The sequence below is a fragment of the Sphaeramia orbicularis genome, chromosome 24 (genome assembly GCF_902148855.1).
Source record: "Sphaeramia orbicularis chromosome 24, fSphaOr1.1, whole genome shotgun sequence".
NCBI lineage: Eukaryota > Metazoa > Chordata > Actinopteri > Kurtiformes > Apogonidae > Sphaeramia > Sphaeramia orbicularis.
The window spans coordinates 27988061-28005496 of NC_043979.1; the positions used below are offsets into that span (position 1 = coordinate 27988061).

General features: G+C 39.7%; 1 protein-coding gene across 2 annotated transcripts; it reads right to left on the reverse strand.

The window, feature by feature from the left end:
• Window positions 1-4204: 4204 nt before the first annotated feature.
• tfap2b (transcription factor AP-2 beta) lies at window positions 4205-16250 on the reverse strand. Of its 2 annotated transcripts, none has more exons than XM_030129103.1 (7): window positions 16165-16250; window positions 13593-14054; window positions 12176-12236; window positions 11019-11238; window positions 10668-10786; window positions 9607-9748; window positions 4205-5289 (listed from the first exon to the last, which is right to left on the reverse strand). In XM_030129103.1, the coding sequence occupies exons 1-7, from the start codon at window positions 16210-16212 to the stop codon at window positions 4998-5000; spliced, it is 1344 nt and encodes a 447-aa protein (XP_029984963.1). In that variant the 5' UTR covers window positions 16213-16250; the 3' UTR covers window positions 4205-4997. The 2 variants fall into 2 exon arrangements, with proteins under 2 accessions (XP_029984963.1, XP_029984965.1); XM_030129105.1 differs by lacking the exon at window positions 16165-16250 and adding an exon at window positions 14350-14905.
• Between the last annotated feature and the right edge of the window lie 1186 nt (window positions 16251-17436).

Below are 17436 nucleotides of genomic sequence, written 5' to 3' on the forward strand. Positions count from 1 at the left end.
AATATTGTAGCTCTTGTATTATTTTTCAAATAGGCAAAAAGAAAGCAAAACAATATACTGCAGCACCTGCAGATTTTGGAATCACCACAGAAAGTCAAGAGTAGCAGATGGACAAAAAGTTAATTTCCAACCTTGCTATGAATTAGTGATATCTGTGCCTTTTTGAGGATACTAAAATATTACAAACACTTGAAACTGTGAAAATGTAAATGCAAATACACAAGTCATGAGTGGTAAGGATTAAAAACCCTAGGCAAGTATGAAATATAATGTGAAACTTAGTGGAGCCACAGTGTTGGCAAGATTTGATTGTTCACCATCATTCACCTTAAAGTAAAATCACTGTAATTTTGATGCCCATTAAATCACTGCAGTAAATTAAAAGAATGAATTAATACAATTGTTAATAAACATATTTTTAAAAACATTTTTTTTTCATGGTTTTCTTACTCAATATTTCATTGCCTTAATAAACAAATCAGTTAACTCTTCATAAATCTCTATTCACTATGATACTTACATTATATTGAAGCATCAACCACTGGCTACTTTCTGCATAAACATTTGAAAATATTTTGAGAGGCCCGAGGCCCAGTCCGCACTCTGCGAACTTCTTTGGCAGTGAGAAGAATTCCTGCACCGACCACTGAGTGTTACTTATGTTATGTAGGTTTTGGTTTTGGTCACAATTTAGTTTTTCATTACCAGAAAGAACCTATAGTTCTAGTGTCCTCCTTACATCATACATTTTTGGGTTGGTTTACCAGAATTGCAGATATAATTTAGTGCAGTGATTCCCAGGGTTACATGTACTTCAGGAGGTTACTAAAGGGTACTTATAGGTGAGATTTGATTCAAATATGATCATTTCACCTTATTGGTTAAGAAGCCAAAACAATTGAATAGGATTATAAACTGATGTTGAGCTGATCTTTAGTCAGTGTGAGCTGATTGTTGACATGAGTCAGCTGAGACCAGTTTAACACCACGGTTTGAAGTTGAAAGAAAGCACAAAATCTATTTAGACGGCAAACGGGGAAGTTGAAATATACAATATACACAATTCTAAAAGTAACAAAAGTGTTAGCTAACATATGTAATAAAATATATGAATAAACAGCTCATAACCAGATTTGCATAAGAACTTACTTTACTGTTAGTTCTTCCATTAAAAACTATCAGTGCACATTATTATGTAACTATTAGAGTGTAAAACATGCAGTTTGTAGTGTGACTTACACTAAGCAGGTCAGTGAAGAGGTACTAGAGCTTATCTGATTAGCTCTGGGGATAGAACAGACAAAACCCATGATCTAGTGCATCTCAGTGACACTGAAACCTACTTTTAGGTTATGCAACTTTCCTGTTGGTAAATATATTTGTTTTAATCCCACCATAAGAATACTGTATGTTATGTAAGGTATGCATACCTGGCATGTTTAGACTTTAAAGAATTATTTACAAAGTCTATTATCACAAGGCACATATTTCCTCAAGGTGTGTTACACTGTTCTCTGTCCTTGGACCCTCAGTCTTAATAAAACTCAGGAAATACATCAGAGAAATGATTCCTCTGTCAGGACAGACATTCAATAAGTGTCATGTCCAGAAATGGAACTATACAGCTGTGAAAAAAAAGTCACAGATTTGACTACTTATGGGTATTTGTTTGAATAATTTTAGCCTTTTCTTTATTTCTCCAAAATTCTAAATAAAACGATTGTAATTTAGAACATTTAATTTATTTGCAGAAAATAACAACTGATCAAAATGACAAAAATTTAGAGCTTGTAGATCTGAAATAAGTTCATTTTCACTTGAACCAGTTGTGTTTAATTTTGATTTTTAATTGTGTGACAACTTTAAGGTGCTTTGTGCTCCTTCAGGATAGAAATGCAACTGACAGTTATTGTCGCCATTGCTTATTCTGCTGATCTTTTTGACACTTAAATAATCTATTGGTCTCTAAAATGTAAGATGATGGTAAAAAAAAAAAAAAGTGTTTCAAGGCCCTACATGATGTCCTGAAATGCCTTTTTTCCATCCACAACCCAAAGACAGCGGCTTTACCGACACAGTGGAGCAAAGAAACCACAACATATTAACACAGCTAGTAAATTTTTAACTTGTTTGCTTAAGAAATCAGTTAAAATACTGTATTAATTTAATAGTCTACAATTCATCAATTCATCAGTTTCCTCTGGTTTTGATCATCCTCATTCTTCATCCCATTTCAGAGGTTTTCAGGGCCCTAATAATAATCTACAGGTCTGAGTATTATAAACGGTGGTGAATATGCAGATCATTATCCAGCAGATGAATGTGTCTTCCAGGTTCCAGTGGACAGGCCCTGGGCCACACAGCCCCGTGGCTTAAACACCAGTGTTACGTGTTCTCCTGCCTGCCTTAATTTGCTCAACGTCACACTTTTGCTTGTGTTGGTGTTTTGTTTGTTGCTTGTTTGTTTATTGCTCCAGCCAACCTGTCGTCAGTGCTGCAGCCACTGAAGCTCAGCATCTTCCTGTCTTTTGTGGAGAGGTTGGTGTTGGGGGGTTGATAGGGTATATGTGTGTGTGTGTGTGTGTGTGAGGGGGGGGATTGCTCACGGACATGCGGGTGCTGAACTCTGCACCTGCGTCATGCAGCGTTCCACTCCACGGGTCACACTGAGCCCACGGGCGGGACACTCTCCCTCTCTCCCTCTCTCCCTCTCTCCCTCTTCCTGTCTCTCTCTCTTTATTTCGTTCCTTCTCCACAGCTCTCCATTTTCACTCGGCCTCTCCTTCTCATTAGCTTTCTCTCTCTGTCTCTTCTTTCCTGTGTGTGTCTCGCGCTCTCTCGTCATTAGCACACCGGCGGTAGATCCCCACCGCAGAAGCAGGCCCGCCAGGCACGATTCTATTCCCCCCGCTCGCGTGAAACACAGAGAGAAGCCTCCTCTGAAACGAGGGCCTCGCTGGTTGGAAAATACAGCCAATTATCTCCCTGGAATAAGATAGTATCCATCATGGAGGGGAGTGTGTTTGTGTGTGTGTGGCTGTGTGTTTTCAATTCAGCGGCTTTGCAAGAGACCACACTCTAAAAACGCTCAAATGTAAGGTAATTCAGCAGCTGAACAGGTTTTGTAATTCTTCTTGTGATCGTGTTCTTGCTATCAATAAAAAAAATACCTCAGCATATGATACATATCTCAACTCATCTATTTTATCAAGGTGCAAAAGGTAAATATACATGATATTTTTCAAGGATATTTTTGAGCCATTTCAACCCAAATTCATACTTATCATAAACAGTATTGTGAATTGTTGTCTTGATAGAAGCTTATTATGATCAACACTTAGGTTCAGGCCCAAGGTTAATGATTAAACTGTAAAGAAACTGAAAAATATCTAAAAATATTTGTCAATTCTTTTGCATAAATTATTAGTTTTAATTATTTTTTATAATTGCTGAAATTATTCCCTTAAATATGTTGCCATAATAACAACTCTGCCTTGTTAATATTAATCCAGTTTTTTTCTTTATATTTTTTTGAGTTGACCAGGACACATTGACTTGACTTGAAGTGATACCTGAGCAAACAAAATATTGAACAGAACATTATCAGAACTATTAAGGGACAATAAAACATGTGCTAATATGAAATGTTTGGTGTAATTTAAGATGACTCCAGTAGGGAAACTGCAACTATTAAATGTTTGGCACTGACTCAAGATTTCCGTATTTGTTTGCTTAATTGTCTGTGACATCCATTATAGTAATTAAAAAAAATGGGCTTTTTATACTTAAACATCTCTCTCCTTTTGCAACTAGAGAAAAAATAGACTAATGATCAAACCAAATGGCTTCTAAAGAGGAAAAAAATAAAGTTTAAATTCATTTGTTTTAGATTAGGATTTAAGTTGTCTTGCAGGAAAACTGAAAAAAAAAAAAAAAAAAAAATCTGACATATAACTTGGCCTGCAAATGTGACCAAACCCAGATCAGGGTCAGTGTTTGGGGATGAATCTAAATTCCCTTACGAAAACCACCACCTTAAACCCCCAAAAAAGAAAAATATGTACAGTTAAAGATTAAGACAGTACCTTCAGCTAATTAATATAACCTTTGAAGGGATTGAAGGGATTGAACTGAGTGTAAATGAACTCCCAAACATGCAGGCTCTTGTTAAATTTCCTTGGAGAAAAGGCGCAGGGTGCACACCTCGCATAATAAAACACATGGTTTATTATCAATGTGATAGAAATGAAATCACTGGACAATTAGAAGCATGTCTACCCATCATCAGCACCATGACAACAGCTCTATAAGAACAGAAAAACACTGGATGAGTCCTGTCCCCCCATCGGGTCACAAAGGTCGAATCACAGATAAATAGGTCTACTCCAAAAATAGCTGGCGCACCTATTTACACAACCATCCATTTAAATTAATATAAATAAATATTTACACACATAAATTAACACGTCCCTCCTCGTCCTTTTGTTAAGTAACCAGACAAAGCTGTTTCACAGACCAATCTTCATACCCACAATGCTTTTTCTGTGTGAGGACACACACCGATGTTAACAAACACAAGCACGCACACACTCGCGCATGCACACAGACACACACATACACACACACATACATACACACACACACACACAATGTTGTTTGTCGGCTGGTCACAGCATCTCAGTCTCACAGGATGCAGGCAGGGGGAGCAAAATGGATGTAACACAGTAACCACCATGTCCTCAGGGGAATGAAAAGAACGTAACACAGATGAAAAATCCCTCTGTGCTCTCTGACACTGGCCCACGGGTGTCTTCCTCTGCCTTTTCTCCATACCAAGCCTTCCTCTTCCTCCTCCTCCTCCTCCACCTTAGCCCCATGTTTGGCAGGTCAGTCGCAGTGGTGTAAAGCTAGAAGTAACGGTGTACCACCTCTATCTGTCTGTCTGTACGACTTCCTCCTGTACTGCTCTCTGTCACCGCTCCCCTTCTTCCCCTGCTTCATTTCCGTTGCTTCTCATCTTTGTCGCCACCCTTGTTGCTGCCGTCTCCGTGCCGGTTGTTGGGAGGGTTGTTGAGAAACATCTTGTCGAGTCCTTTGAGAGCCTCAGTGAGGTAGTTCTGGAGTGCGGTGAGCGCAGCGCAGATGGCGGGCGAGCCAAACCCGTGCGTGATGAAGGAGAAGTGGGAGAGGCAGCTCTGGATGCCGGGCTCCAGGATGGGGCTGGGCCTTGAGTTACCAAGGGGAGTCCTGTCCTGGGCCAGCAGGTCTGTAAACTCCTTACACAGCTGTCTGCAGGGGAGGAGACACAATAAGGAGTCTGGAGGGACATGAATCCAAAACAATAACACCTGTAACAAATGCTTAGATTTTATTGTTTTATTTAAATTTTTTTTTTTTTTGGCAGAGGTTAGATTACATTTAGTCTACATGATATTAAAAGCACTGAGAACTAGGATTCTAACAAACCCAGACATAGCTCTTCATACTTGTAATCTCAACAAAACACTAATGTAAATTTTTTTTTTTTTAGATCATAGTTTCCATGGTCAATATTAATGTCAGTAATCAAGGAAACTGATGGCAAGTATGTGGAATATATATCAGCAGTAAAAATAAAAAGGTTTTCTCATTTCTCACACAAACTGTGTAGCCTTTAAACAGACAAATCAATTATAAGGTGCAATGATATTTCCAAAATATTTGTTTTGCATTGAAGGGATGGATTATAAATGATGAGAACTGGGAAATAATGTTGTTTTTAATCTTATTTCTGTGTTGATAGCCTATCACTAGTGACGTATAACCAATAAAATTATGTTAGGGTTGGCATTGCTTAAATCCAGAATGGAGACAGAGAGAGGCCTTTGATTTTTAATGCATATCAGATAAAAATTAAGCGATCTGATGTCCAGACAGGCATATAGAAGGTTACAGATTATAGAAGGTTATAGAAGGTGACTAATGCCCAATACTGAGCATCAGAAATCTGTTATTGTTACAAACTGGCATCATTTGACTATGAGGCTTCATGGGGAACAAGAGCACCAGAGTGACTTACAGCGCCTTCTTAAATTATAGTGCACACACACACAAAACAATAAGTGAATAAAATGTCACAGTATTGCAGTTCTGTGGTGCTTTACGTTCACACTCGAATGAAGAGAAAACATCTCATGGCTGCATTTTAGTGCATCTCAAATATTTCATATCCTGTGGTAACACAACTCAACAGGGTGGACACTAAAACCTTTAAGCTTTTCAGCGGTGTTACATAGGAAATAATTCCGTGTCAGCTGCCAAATGCACAGGTAGTTACACCAAGCACAGCATGATTCACCAAGAACTGTATTTTTCATCATGGTGAAAAAGACCCCTAACACAATTCAGACCGTCACTGAAGCTCAGACTGATGAAATTCTTGCAGCATCTGCTGAAGTCAGTGACCCACACCCATTTAGGGAGAAGGAGAAGTCTGTTTGCTGAGTTTTCTAAAGTTTGCTGCATCATGTTTTAGTTTTAAGCCTTTTATATCAAGATGATTAAAATAAACTCAAATTTTCCTTAACAAAGGGTGCAAACTGCCCATTCTCTACAGAAAAATGTCAATTTCAGTGCCTATTTCAAAGGCTTAACAGTAAGTATTAATAAGCTATTAATGCCAAATCAGGAAATTAGTGTCAGAGGAATTTTAGTGCATCTTTTTCTCTATTGTAACTAAAAGCTGACTGAATATTCATAATAGCACCTTTGCCCATTGTAGCACATTTTGATATGTCTAGATGCCATATTATATCTCCCCTTTAGTGTGTGCAGTGTTTCCTAAGAGTTCATTTGTGAAAAACCTACTTTCCTATTTGCTGCTGTTTTTAGATTCCCTGTGTTTCTCCGAACGCCTTTGAAAAACATTCAGAGAAAAACATGAAGTTGATGCAGGCAGTGGCTCATGTGATTCAGGGTTCTGGTCTGGGTAGCCTTTGTTTAGTTTCATACCCTTTTCCCTATCCTTGTTTCCTATCTCTGTTTAACTCTCTCCTCTAAAGGCACACAAATCCAGCTAAATCGTGTAAGAACAAAACACGTTTGGAGTGTTTATCAGCAGCCTTGCACAGAAACAGATTTTTGTGAAAGTTAGTTGAAGGGTAGGGCATGGGGCAAGGACGAACCTATTGAATTTTGGAACAAATCTGGAAAAAAAATGGGCAGACTGGATTTTTAAAAAACTGCTGTGGGGCTTTGGCGGAGGTACAACATGCCTGACCTGTCCTGTTTTGTGGTTTTAGCTCAGACATACATTTGGAGGAAGTGGTAAGACTAAACAGACTAAAAGTTAAAGTTTAAATTCTTATAGAAACTACAGTGTAAATATGGAGCTGGTGCCACTGCCTCTGAAAAAACAATACCTTTTTTGATTAAAAAAAAAAAAAGACTAAAATCCAAAACAAAACTGTGATTCTCAAGGGCTGACATGAAAAGTGATGTTTACTAATGTTTTGGATAAATGGAACAGCATCTGCTTGGCTCTTAGATTCTATAATCATCTCAGTATGAAACCATTTATGCGTTTATATAGAGAAAATATATAGAAAACTCACCCAAATACACCTTGAGTTGTCATCATTGTTACAAGTAATATCAAGTTCAGCTATGGAACATTAGGTAAAAATCTTCAAGTGTAACATCATCGATTCACTTACATGCCACGTTAAAGGAAAAGCACCTCTTTACCTTTTTACCTTGTTCTCCTTGTTAAATTTTAGCAAATCATCCTGTGATTTTAGGCCCACATTTGATATTCAAGAGACCCCTCTTTCTGTGATTCATACTTGCACGGCCCATGCACACACAGACACACACCCCCTCTGTAAGCGGCCTAAGGGCAGAGCTACAGCAAATGAGTGACAGGCTGTGCAGGCCGAGCCCAGCTGGGGTTAGGGGAGTAGAGAGGAGAAGACGCCACCCCGGGCTACACTCAAGGCTCTCACTGTTGTTTTCTGACTACTTGAAACACTTCACTGCTAAATAATGAATTTCTAACAGGCAGCACCAACACACAGTATTGGAACAGGTTTGAATCTGAGCATCAAACATCCACCAACAAACACAACGTACATATTGAGTACTGCATGGATGCACACACAAACACACACAGGCAGATGGTTTATGCAGTGCAGGCCAGCAGACAGCACTATTTATGCAAGCTAAAAATACAAGCTTCCTGAAGGGATCTTTGTTAGGTGGTTTGCAGCTCTCCTCGCAACCTTTTTCATCTAGAAAACTCACTATCAAGGGAATTAATGAGCATAAGCATTGACCATTCAGTAATTGGCAAAGGCCCTTTTGTTGATTGTAAAAATTCCATGTGCTTCAATCCACATTTATGAATTCAGATCACCACCGCTGCTTTAATTTTTTGTTTTTTTTAGCATTGATTATTTTCAGCCACTGTACAGACAATTCTACATTTAATCCCAGGTTAATGTACTTAAAAACTGGAGCTTTACGAGGGTTTCTGGTGAAATGGATAGTCAGAAACACAAGTCAAACAACCCTGCACCTTTTGACTTTTATGACTTACCCACAGAGCTATAGTTCTGACTACATATAAAGGTATTCTGGTTCATTTAACTGAAGGTCTCTCATGTGCAGTGAACAGCTTGTAAAGACACTCACATACAAAGTAATGGGGTCACATCTTAATACTCAGGTATAGAGCAAATGTGCTCATAACATTTTACTGGATTTATATCAAAAGGTCAAAAATAATGTCTTCTAGTTTTTGTTTAACCATTAAAAGTCTTCAGGTTTGTTTCTGTCTCTCAAGTGCTTAAAACAGACTTAAACATATCTAATTTCTCAATATGGCAGTATTTTGTTACAGGTTACATTCGTATTATATTCAGTGTGTTTCATTAACAAAATCTAACATTGCTTTCCAAATGTCAGTGCAAGTGTCAGAATACTGTGAGATACAAAGCAATATAGAGTATAGCCGGGGTTTGGACCCTAAGGGGGGCTTGAAAAGGGCCTTAGTGTTTAATTTCACAATAATTAAATTCCAGAAGTATGTGGGGAATATGAATGTCCTATGTTTCACCTCATCTGTTTAACAATTATGTAATCAACAGCAACACAAATCTATGCAAATGAAACTGGTCATATTATTGGTTTCTGGATCTTTGGGACATTTGGACACTGAAACGATTTTTTTTTCCCCATTCCTCATCTTTGTTTTTCTTTTTAAATCACTTTCTCTTCTGAACCATTTTCATTAAGCTCTAATATCCCTGTGTGTGTGTGTGTGTGTGTGTGTGTGTGTGTGTGTGTGTGTGTGTGTGTGTGTGTGTGTGTGTGTGTGTGTGTGAACTACAGGAGGTGTGCTCAGGCCTATCTGTGCCTCATGACGCTCAGCTCTGGCTCAAACTAAATACTGATCCGTTCATTAAAAATTATTAAAAACAATCTGGCTTTTAATCTCATTACCATTATAATCATCCCCAGATGCTTCAGTGCAGACATTTATGCTCCATATTGCTGCTCCTGTAACTGAAATCGCCCTATAAAGGCTATAAGGGATCAGGATCTAATCAAACGGTCCATCAAACTCACTTTGTCGCCAGCAGCATGTTTTTCCGCGTGTGCAGCTCGTTGGGGTCCGCGTGCTGCCGGTTGAGGTACTCGCTCACGGCTTTGGTGGGGAACTCCGTCTCGCAGATGTAACCGAAGTCCCGGGCCAGGTGGACCGCCTCACCTGTGGGGATTACAGCCAGTGATCCCTCATGTTCACCAACTATCAGCTGCGTAAAGACGCGTCACAGAATCCCTTTGTATATAATGCGCATGTGCCCCCCCCTCCTCCTAAATTTAGGCTACATCTTTGTATATTTTTCTTAGAGCAAAATATTTTTAATTCGACCATTTTTATTCCAGCGAGTGACCAACATGATTTTTATTTTTGTTGTTTTGATTCAGAAAAGGAAATATTTACCTTGACAACAACTTAAACACACTGTTAACTATTAGATGTAGACAATTTGGAATAATAATAATAATAAAAAAAAAACTATAGGGATCCATCCTCTGTTGCTCTTCCTGATGCTTCTTCTTCTTCTTTTTTTTTTCTTTCTTTTTTTAGAAAGAGAGAAACATGTTGATATTGACCCTAAAGGATTTTATAAGCTATTTGACAAAAAATTCTAAATAAGATCGAATGACATGAATAATACACGTGTTTGTAGATGATAATGTAAAGGCCCGAAATGTCGACTTTAATTGGTTAATGGAATTAATTTAGCAAACTTAACACAGTGTTAACATCTAATATTTCCAACACTACTCTTTATAATAGAGAGTGTGAAATCTCGGTGAGGTCATGACCTTTGTGGCAGCTGTAGGTGAAATTTGGGTTTATTTTAATATACGGGACAACAGTACGAATGGAAAAAATATTGTTATCGTGTATGGTGACTTTATTGTTTTATCATCTCTGTTTAGTGTTTTAATGGATTTTTAGCCCTGAGATAAAGAATGAATGATTGAATAAATTAATGAATATTTAGGTCAGTGTGGGCATATTTCCCAAGACACGTTATCTCATACGAGGATGAATTCGTGATCTATTTCTTGAGTGTATTTGAGCAGTTGCAGTGTTAAAACATTTTATTATTCACCTTCTACGAGAGATGTTAGTAACGTGACGTTGGCAGCTTTGCGTCTTCCAGCAGGTAAATTCAGCCCAATCTTCTCCAGCTTTTCTCTCAGACATTTGCCACCGTTTTTAGACTTTGCTCTACAGGGAAAATAAAAAAAATGAAATGAGATTATGTAAAATTGGACTTCATGGATATAGTGTACAAGCTATGGATGAAATTGAAAAGTAATTTGTGAGAATAATAAGTTATCCAGTCAAATTATGGATTTGACTCCAGTGTAATGTAAAGCCCAGACTATAATTAAAATCTAAGTCTGTTTAATCACATGTGGACCTTGGAGAATGTGCGTAAACGTGCCCTGAGTCGTACCTTCTCAACACGCCCCCCAACAAGGAGGCGTTGAGGCACTCGGGCGGGGACAGTCTCCTCTGGACCTCCCCTACGGTCACTTTGTACTTGGAGGTGGAGCTGAGCAGCGACAGGCGGCCCGGTACCGAGCAGAACACCTCGTTTATGTTCACGGTCACTCCACCGATCAGGCCGTCCTTCCCGAGCATCAGAGAGCCCACGTTCTTGGGTGGCATGGGGACTGGAAAAGGAGGATGGAGTGGAGACGTGTCATGTGTCAGGTTTCCCCCCCACTTCAATCACATCATCACGGATCAAGTTCTTAATCTGTAAATGTCTTTTCCGTCATAGATTTGCTCTTCTAAGACTCAGAGGGCGGCCCTGGCCTAATGACGCACCCACGCACCGGGCATTTGCTGTTATTTAATGTCGCGCAACATTCTGATTACTATATTATCGATTGTTGATTGGCTCGCGCCTCCAAATCGCATTAACCACCTCCCTGTCTTTTCTCCACGGCCGGTTTCCTCCCACCAGCAGCTCTGGATGCTCCATCCCAGTCCCCCGCGTTAATGGCGTAAAGACAGGCATCCAGGCAGGCTCGGATACGCATGCATAGGGGCCAGTGCGAGGGGGTTTTGATGGCTCCACGGGGGATAATACCGCAGATTAGCTCTAAACGAGCTCACGAGATCTCCGTGAGCGGTGCCATTTATTACATCAGCGGCTTAAATGCCCCGCGGGGAGCTCAGTCACTCAACATCCCGTAACTAAATCACCGCACATCATCAGAGCGCCAGGCTGTCAGCAACACACTGCCTGCGAGTCAATATACCGGGATCGTTAACCCGGCTCAAAACCTACTCTCCCCTGGTCCCAAAAAACGCACATCCTCCTCCGTGGCCCCCTCTGAGGGTATCTCAAGTCCTATCGTGCCAATAACACCCCTCTTTATGAATGAATATCCTGCCTTTTACGCGCAAATTAAATCATCATATTTCATTCCTCGCATAAGAAAAGAAAACTCTACAAGGAGTAAAGCAGCTCATTGACAAGTTTCCATTTTGTTTTTATAGCCTCATCATTTTAAAACAGCTGGTACATCATCACTTCTTATTAAATATTACCATGCACATTGCTGATGCTCAGAGTGTTAGTGTGTTTGTGTGTGTGCGTACCTTTTTTTATTACTGATTGATCCAGTAGGCCTATGTTAGTTCCGTTAGTGTCCTCGATGGTCTGCTCGAAGACAAAAACAAATCAGGTATTTGATGCATAAATAATAATCCATAGCCTGTTAAACTGCATGGAAGTTCTCCCTCCTTTTAAAACCATACCAGTCAGACATCAGAAAAAAAAGAGGAAAATCCTGCAGACTAATTCCTGCACACATATTTAAGTTGTTAGTTTCTGCACAATAATCAGCTGTGGATACAGGCTAATTCTTTCTCAGTTGTATTCGTCTGATGCTGCTAAATCTCCATTCATCATTCTCATTCATCATCCATCGAAATAAATTACTTGTTAAATAGACCGGATATTGTCAGCGGTTTTCACAATCGAATAAAAGGAGGGAAAAAAAATCCGTTATTTGTTCAGACAAATTTATATGGGGTTAATAAATGCATGACACAAATGCGGAAAGCCACAAATGAGAATTGTAGAGGTTAAATGGCAAACAATTCGGAATGTCTGTGCCCTGAGGGAAACGAAGGGAAGATGAAATCCTACACTGCTGACATAAAGTCTATTTCACTATTCATTATATTTCTTTTTCTATTCTGTTGAAGCTTCTCTTGTGTAGTAGCTCCATTTAAAGAGCAGAACAAAGCTAATAAGATACACACATAAAAAATATAATAATAATACTAATAATAACAGTAATAAAATAATGATGATAATAATAATAATAATAATAATAATAATAATAATAATAATAATAGGATAATTTTATAAGTAAATATAAGTATGAGATATTTATTTCTTAAAGTTACCAAAATAATTCAGAATTCGTCCTTACACTTTGTTTGGTTTTACTGTCGTTAAATGTAAAGGTGTCTTTTCAGAATCATTTGCGCTCCTTGCAGTAAAGACTAGTTATTTTACATCCAGCTATCCTCTTATTATCATCTTGTCTCAGTTTTCTTGTAGCTCTGGGTCATTTGCGTTTAGGCTGTGGGTTCAGCCCTGAGGGAGATGAGTTCACTGACCTTAAGTCTAAAGGCAAAGGAGACAATGAAAACAACAACTGGCGACAATGACATTACCTTCCTTCGTTTAATTTGGTTGTATTTAATTTGTATTATTTGTTTATGTTGCCATGTAAAACTGCCATTTATCATTACATCAGATACAATTCTGACATGAAAAAATAACATGAGGCAAAATTCACAAAAAATGTAAAATGAATTATATTATGCTCCAAAAGCATCACTATTTTGTTTATATTATCTAGATTTAATACATAATATTCATAGCTGTCTAAAATTCTAAAACTAAAGTGTATTAAATATGTACATTGTCTGCTGTCAGCATCTATAGAATATTATTTTTGTTCTTTAACCTCTATAATCTCAGAGTTGACCTCTTTCTTACCTGGACATCCTCCATCCCGTGCAGCCCATGCAGCAGTCCGTCGCCCATACCGGGCTCCAGTCCCGGGTGAGCGGAGTGCAGCAGCACGTCGGGCCGCCGCACGCCACCGTAGTCCCGCCGAGGGTCCAGTCCGGACAGCTGAGGCAGCGAGGCCCGGGGCTGCGCCAGCAGAGCCGAGCTGTCCATCCGGTCCCCGGCGGCGTCCTGCCGCTGCCGCGCCCCCCATGCGCCTTGCTGGCTCTGGTGCAGGGAGTTCAGGGAGTACGGGTCGCTCACGTGGGAGTACGGGTCCTGGCTCTGGTAGTGAGCAAGCGGCTGGTACGGCGGTGGGAAGTACGGAGGCTGGAAGTCCGACGAGGGAGCATGAGACAAGGGCGGTGCGCTGGAGTAGGGTCCCGCATGCGATACCGAGCCCAGCTGGGACAGGCGGGAGCTGTGGCTCGAGACACCGTCATGCCGGTCCTTCAAGAGGGTGCAGAGGAGAAAACAGAAAAAGTCAAATCCAGGCAGAATACAAAGCAGATTTACACCAAATGAAAGCATATGGAGGCCTGGACCATCAGGCACTTATTATCAGAGTATTGCCTCTGGTGATGCAGCCAAAGTCTCCTGAATAAGAAGCACAAAAGGCCCTAAAGGAAAATATTACAGCCTCATTTTAAATCTGTCACAACTGAAACCTCCCATCACAATCTCCGCATTCACTATTTGTACAAACGAATTCTGGAAAAAAACTCAGTGAGGAATCCAAACTCACCGCAGTAGAGTAGGAATGAACTAACATCTGTGAATCCTCTGTTGGTTTCAGGAAGAGCTGACGGTAAAACACAAGGCTAGTGAAGGCGTGCTTGGGCCGAGACAGCCAAACTCATTCCAGGCTAAAGAAGCGCGTGTGTATCTGCAGGCACGGCACGGCACGGCCCGGCTCTACTGCTCCATACAGAACCTTCCTCCGCCCGGAGCTGCCGCCGCTCTGAGTGTGAGCACCGAGCTCCCGCCTCTACCCCCGGTATATGGTGTAATTGTTATTCATGACTGAGACTTACAGGAATATTAATGTGCGCGAGGCAGGGGACTGGCGACACACGGAGCGTGAAGCTTCTCGCGCAACCGTGAGTGACGTTTAAATTCCGTGGAGAGCCGAAACGACGCGCGAACAGCAGGAGATAGAAAGAAGGTTCTCTCTTACAGGAAAGCGCTAACAGGGTGTCCAGAGCCGTGAGGGATTCCCCAGCACAAAAAATATGCACTTTAGGGCCCTTTCACCCGCACAATCTGACGCAGGAAAAGCCCGTTTTTATGCCTGTGGTGACACTGGGCACACACCAGTTCTGCGCAAACAGGCTTTGATGAAAACCAATATCCAAGTCAAGTAAGGATGGGGGGGAATAGAAACAAATGGTACCACAGAGCTCAGACTGAACCAGAACATTTACACCAGCAGGGTCAGAAGGTCTTTTACCTCTAAATACGCCCACTCTCTGGAAAACACTTCCACGAACTGAAAACTGCACTTTTACGCACACACACACATACACAAGCAGATGCAAAAAGGCGAATTACGCACGTCTCTTAAAAACATCTCGACACTCACTGTTAGATTTAACTGTTAATATAAGAATCTGCATGTTTTAGTTTTTTTTTTTTTGCAGCTGTCTTTTTGACTACACAACCGAGACGCACCGTGACGCATGAAAAACTCTCCTACGAAATAACATTATTGACCACATTGGACCTTTCTGCCCTCTTGGATGACTTGTTTAACAACATTATAGCCTCCCCTCCCTCGCGCCGTGGGAGAAAAGCCATGTGCGGCACGAGACAAGGACTTCCCACCGGGCTGAGTGGAGGGGCCTCCTCTCCGTCTTGCCCTTTCTTCTGTGTTTCATGCTCGAGCCCATTCATGGAGCGCGAGCCGGAGCAGCAGTTCGCCCCATGTATTTTCTCTACTCCCTCTCTCCTCTCTAAAATGATTGTTCTGGGATCAAAGCCAAATGTTTTACACACCACTGATACACTATCACCCTCCTGTGACCCAGCTTTTTCCCTTTTTTTTTTTTTTTTTTTTTTAATAAATTCTGCACATTCACAATCCAATAAACAGCAAAATAATTTATTACATAACTTTAAATTTAGATTTTTGCAGCACAATTTTAGTTGTATGAACTTAGCATGACATTACAGCATAACATGTTTAGTATTTTTAATATCACAAAGCACTGTCATATTACACATTACAAGGGAAAATAACATTAAAACCCACCTTATATTAACACTATATTGTACATATATTATAGAAAAACCTGCTGTTTACTTTTTTTTTTTAGTTCAAACACTAACTAAAGCTGCATCTTATCCAGAAACTCAACCTAAAACAATACTAACACCCACAGAGAGTACAAATGTCCGTTCTCTAAATCATAATCACACTCACTGCATCACAGTATAACAGGCCTGCAGCCTCCTGTAAAACACTCCACATCACTTAACACCCACTAACTTTAAATGCATTTCTCTCACACGTCTGATAAGTTGTTTCCCCAAAAAACACACAATCAAAAGGTATCATTACCTCATAAATATCTTCATACTTGACATTCTCAACTAGTTTCCACAGCATGGTCGCGTCTCCGGTGTCGGTAAACCGAATGCAGCCAAGTGAGGAAGGGATGTCTCAACTCTCTCTCTCTCTCTCTCACTCTCGCTCGCTCTCTCTCTCTCTTGCTCTCTCACTCTCTGTCTCTCTCCCCGCCCTCTTTAAAGTCAGGCAGTGGGCTTTGTGAATGGGGAACCCCTGAAAAGACTCCACAACTGTGAGGAGCACAAGGCGTACATACAGCAGGCTTAGCAACCAATGCATGCAAGAATAAATATGCATATTTCTTCTGTGGAATCAGTACAAGACTTCACAATTATATGTTATTACATTTAGTGAATTACAGTTATTGAATGCTGCTGGTGACTTACAAAATATTTGATTGAAAGGACATTAAATTAAGTTCTTTAGTGCTTTTATGTGCCTTTATTTAACCAGAACTGTCATTTATAAAGATGACCTGGCCAAGAGGCAGCAGACAGATGTAACACGATATAAAATACAGAAAACAGTTCAGTGCAAAGTAAAGCAGTGTCACACAAAATTAAAAAACAAACAAACATCATGATACTTAATATATACATTATAAAACCAGGTAACAGTTGCAGACAAGTGCAATGATTGTTGACTTGAAAGAGGAAAACAGGATGAGTATACTGAATTTTAGCTTTAGATTTTTAATGGATGATAAAGTCATTAATTAAGAGGCAGTCTGTCTAGTGCTTTAATAATTTGGAGAAAATTTTAAAATCACTATATACTACTACCTTTTTATCTCTGTTGGACATACCTCCTCATTGTCATGTATTTGTAAAATAAAAAAAAGTATTAAAGACATCAATATATCATCAGTATAAATCGCATAGCTTCATTGCTACTCGACGTAAATAAATGCAATTCTTCCAAACACTGTTTCAAATTAGGTGTTTTGATGATCTAACATGTTGACTTATTGTCATGTTTGCAATAGCACCACCATGCACTACTTGTTTTTGTGTAGCACCTTACAGGGCAATGAAGAAACAGGATTAAATAATCAAGTGTGCTCCACCTGATTCTTATTGATATAGTTAGAATGTATTGATCACTAGTTATTATTTTGTGCTAACTAGGAGACAAATGCAAGACTGGCTTTATCTGATGGCATATTCTGAAATTTCTCAGTTTAATAAATATTCATAGTATGTCCACTTGTCTGCATTGAAACTAACTTGATTGAAAAAAAGTCACATAGTGATAATTTATACT

Bases quoted from the DNA above. Each gene is read 5' to 3' on its own strand.
- tfap2b (XM_030129103.1), bottom strand. From the start codon at position 16,212: ATGCTGTGGAAACTAGTTGAGAATGTCAAGTATGAAGATATTTATGAG. The intron at 14,055-16,164 runs GTAATGATACCT...ACCCTCTTGAAG, and splicing joins AGTATGAAGATATTTATGAG to GACCGGCATGACGGTGTCTC. The intron at 5,290-9,606 runs GTGAGTTTGATG...CCTCCCCTGCAG, and splicing joins AACATGCTGCTGGCGACAAA to ACAGCTGTGTAAGGAGTTTA.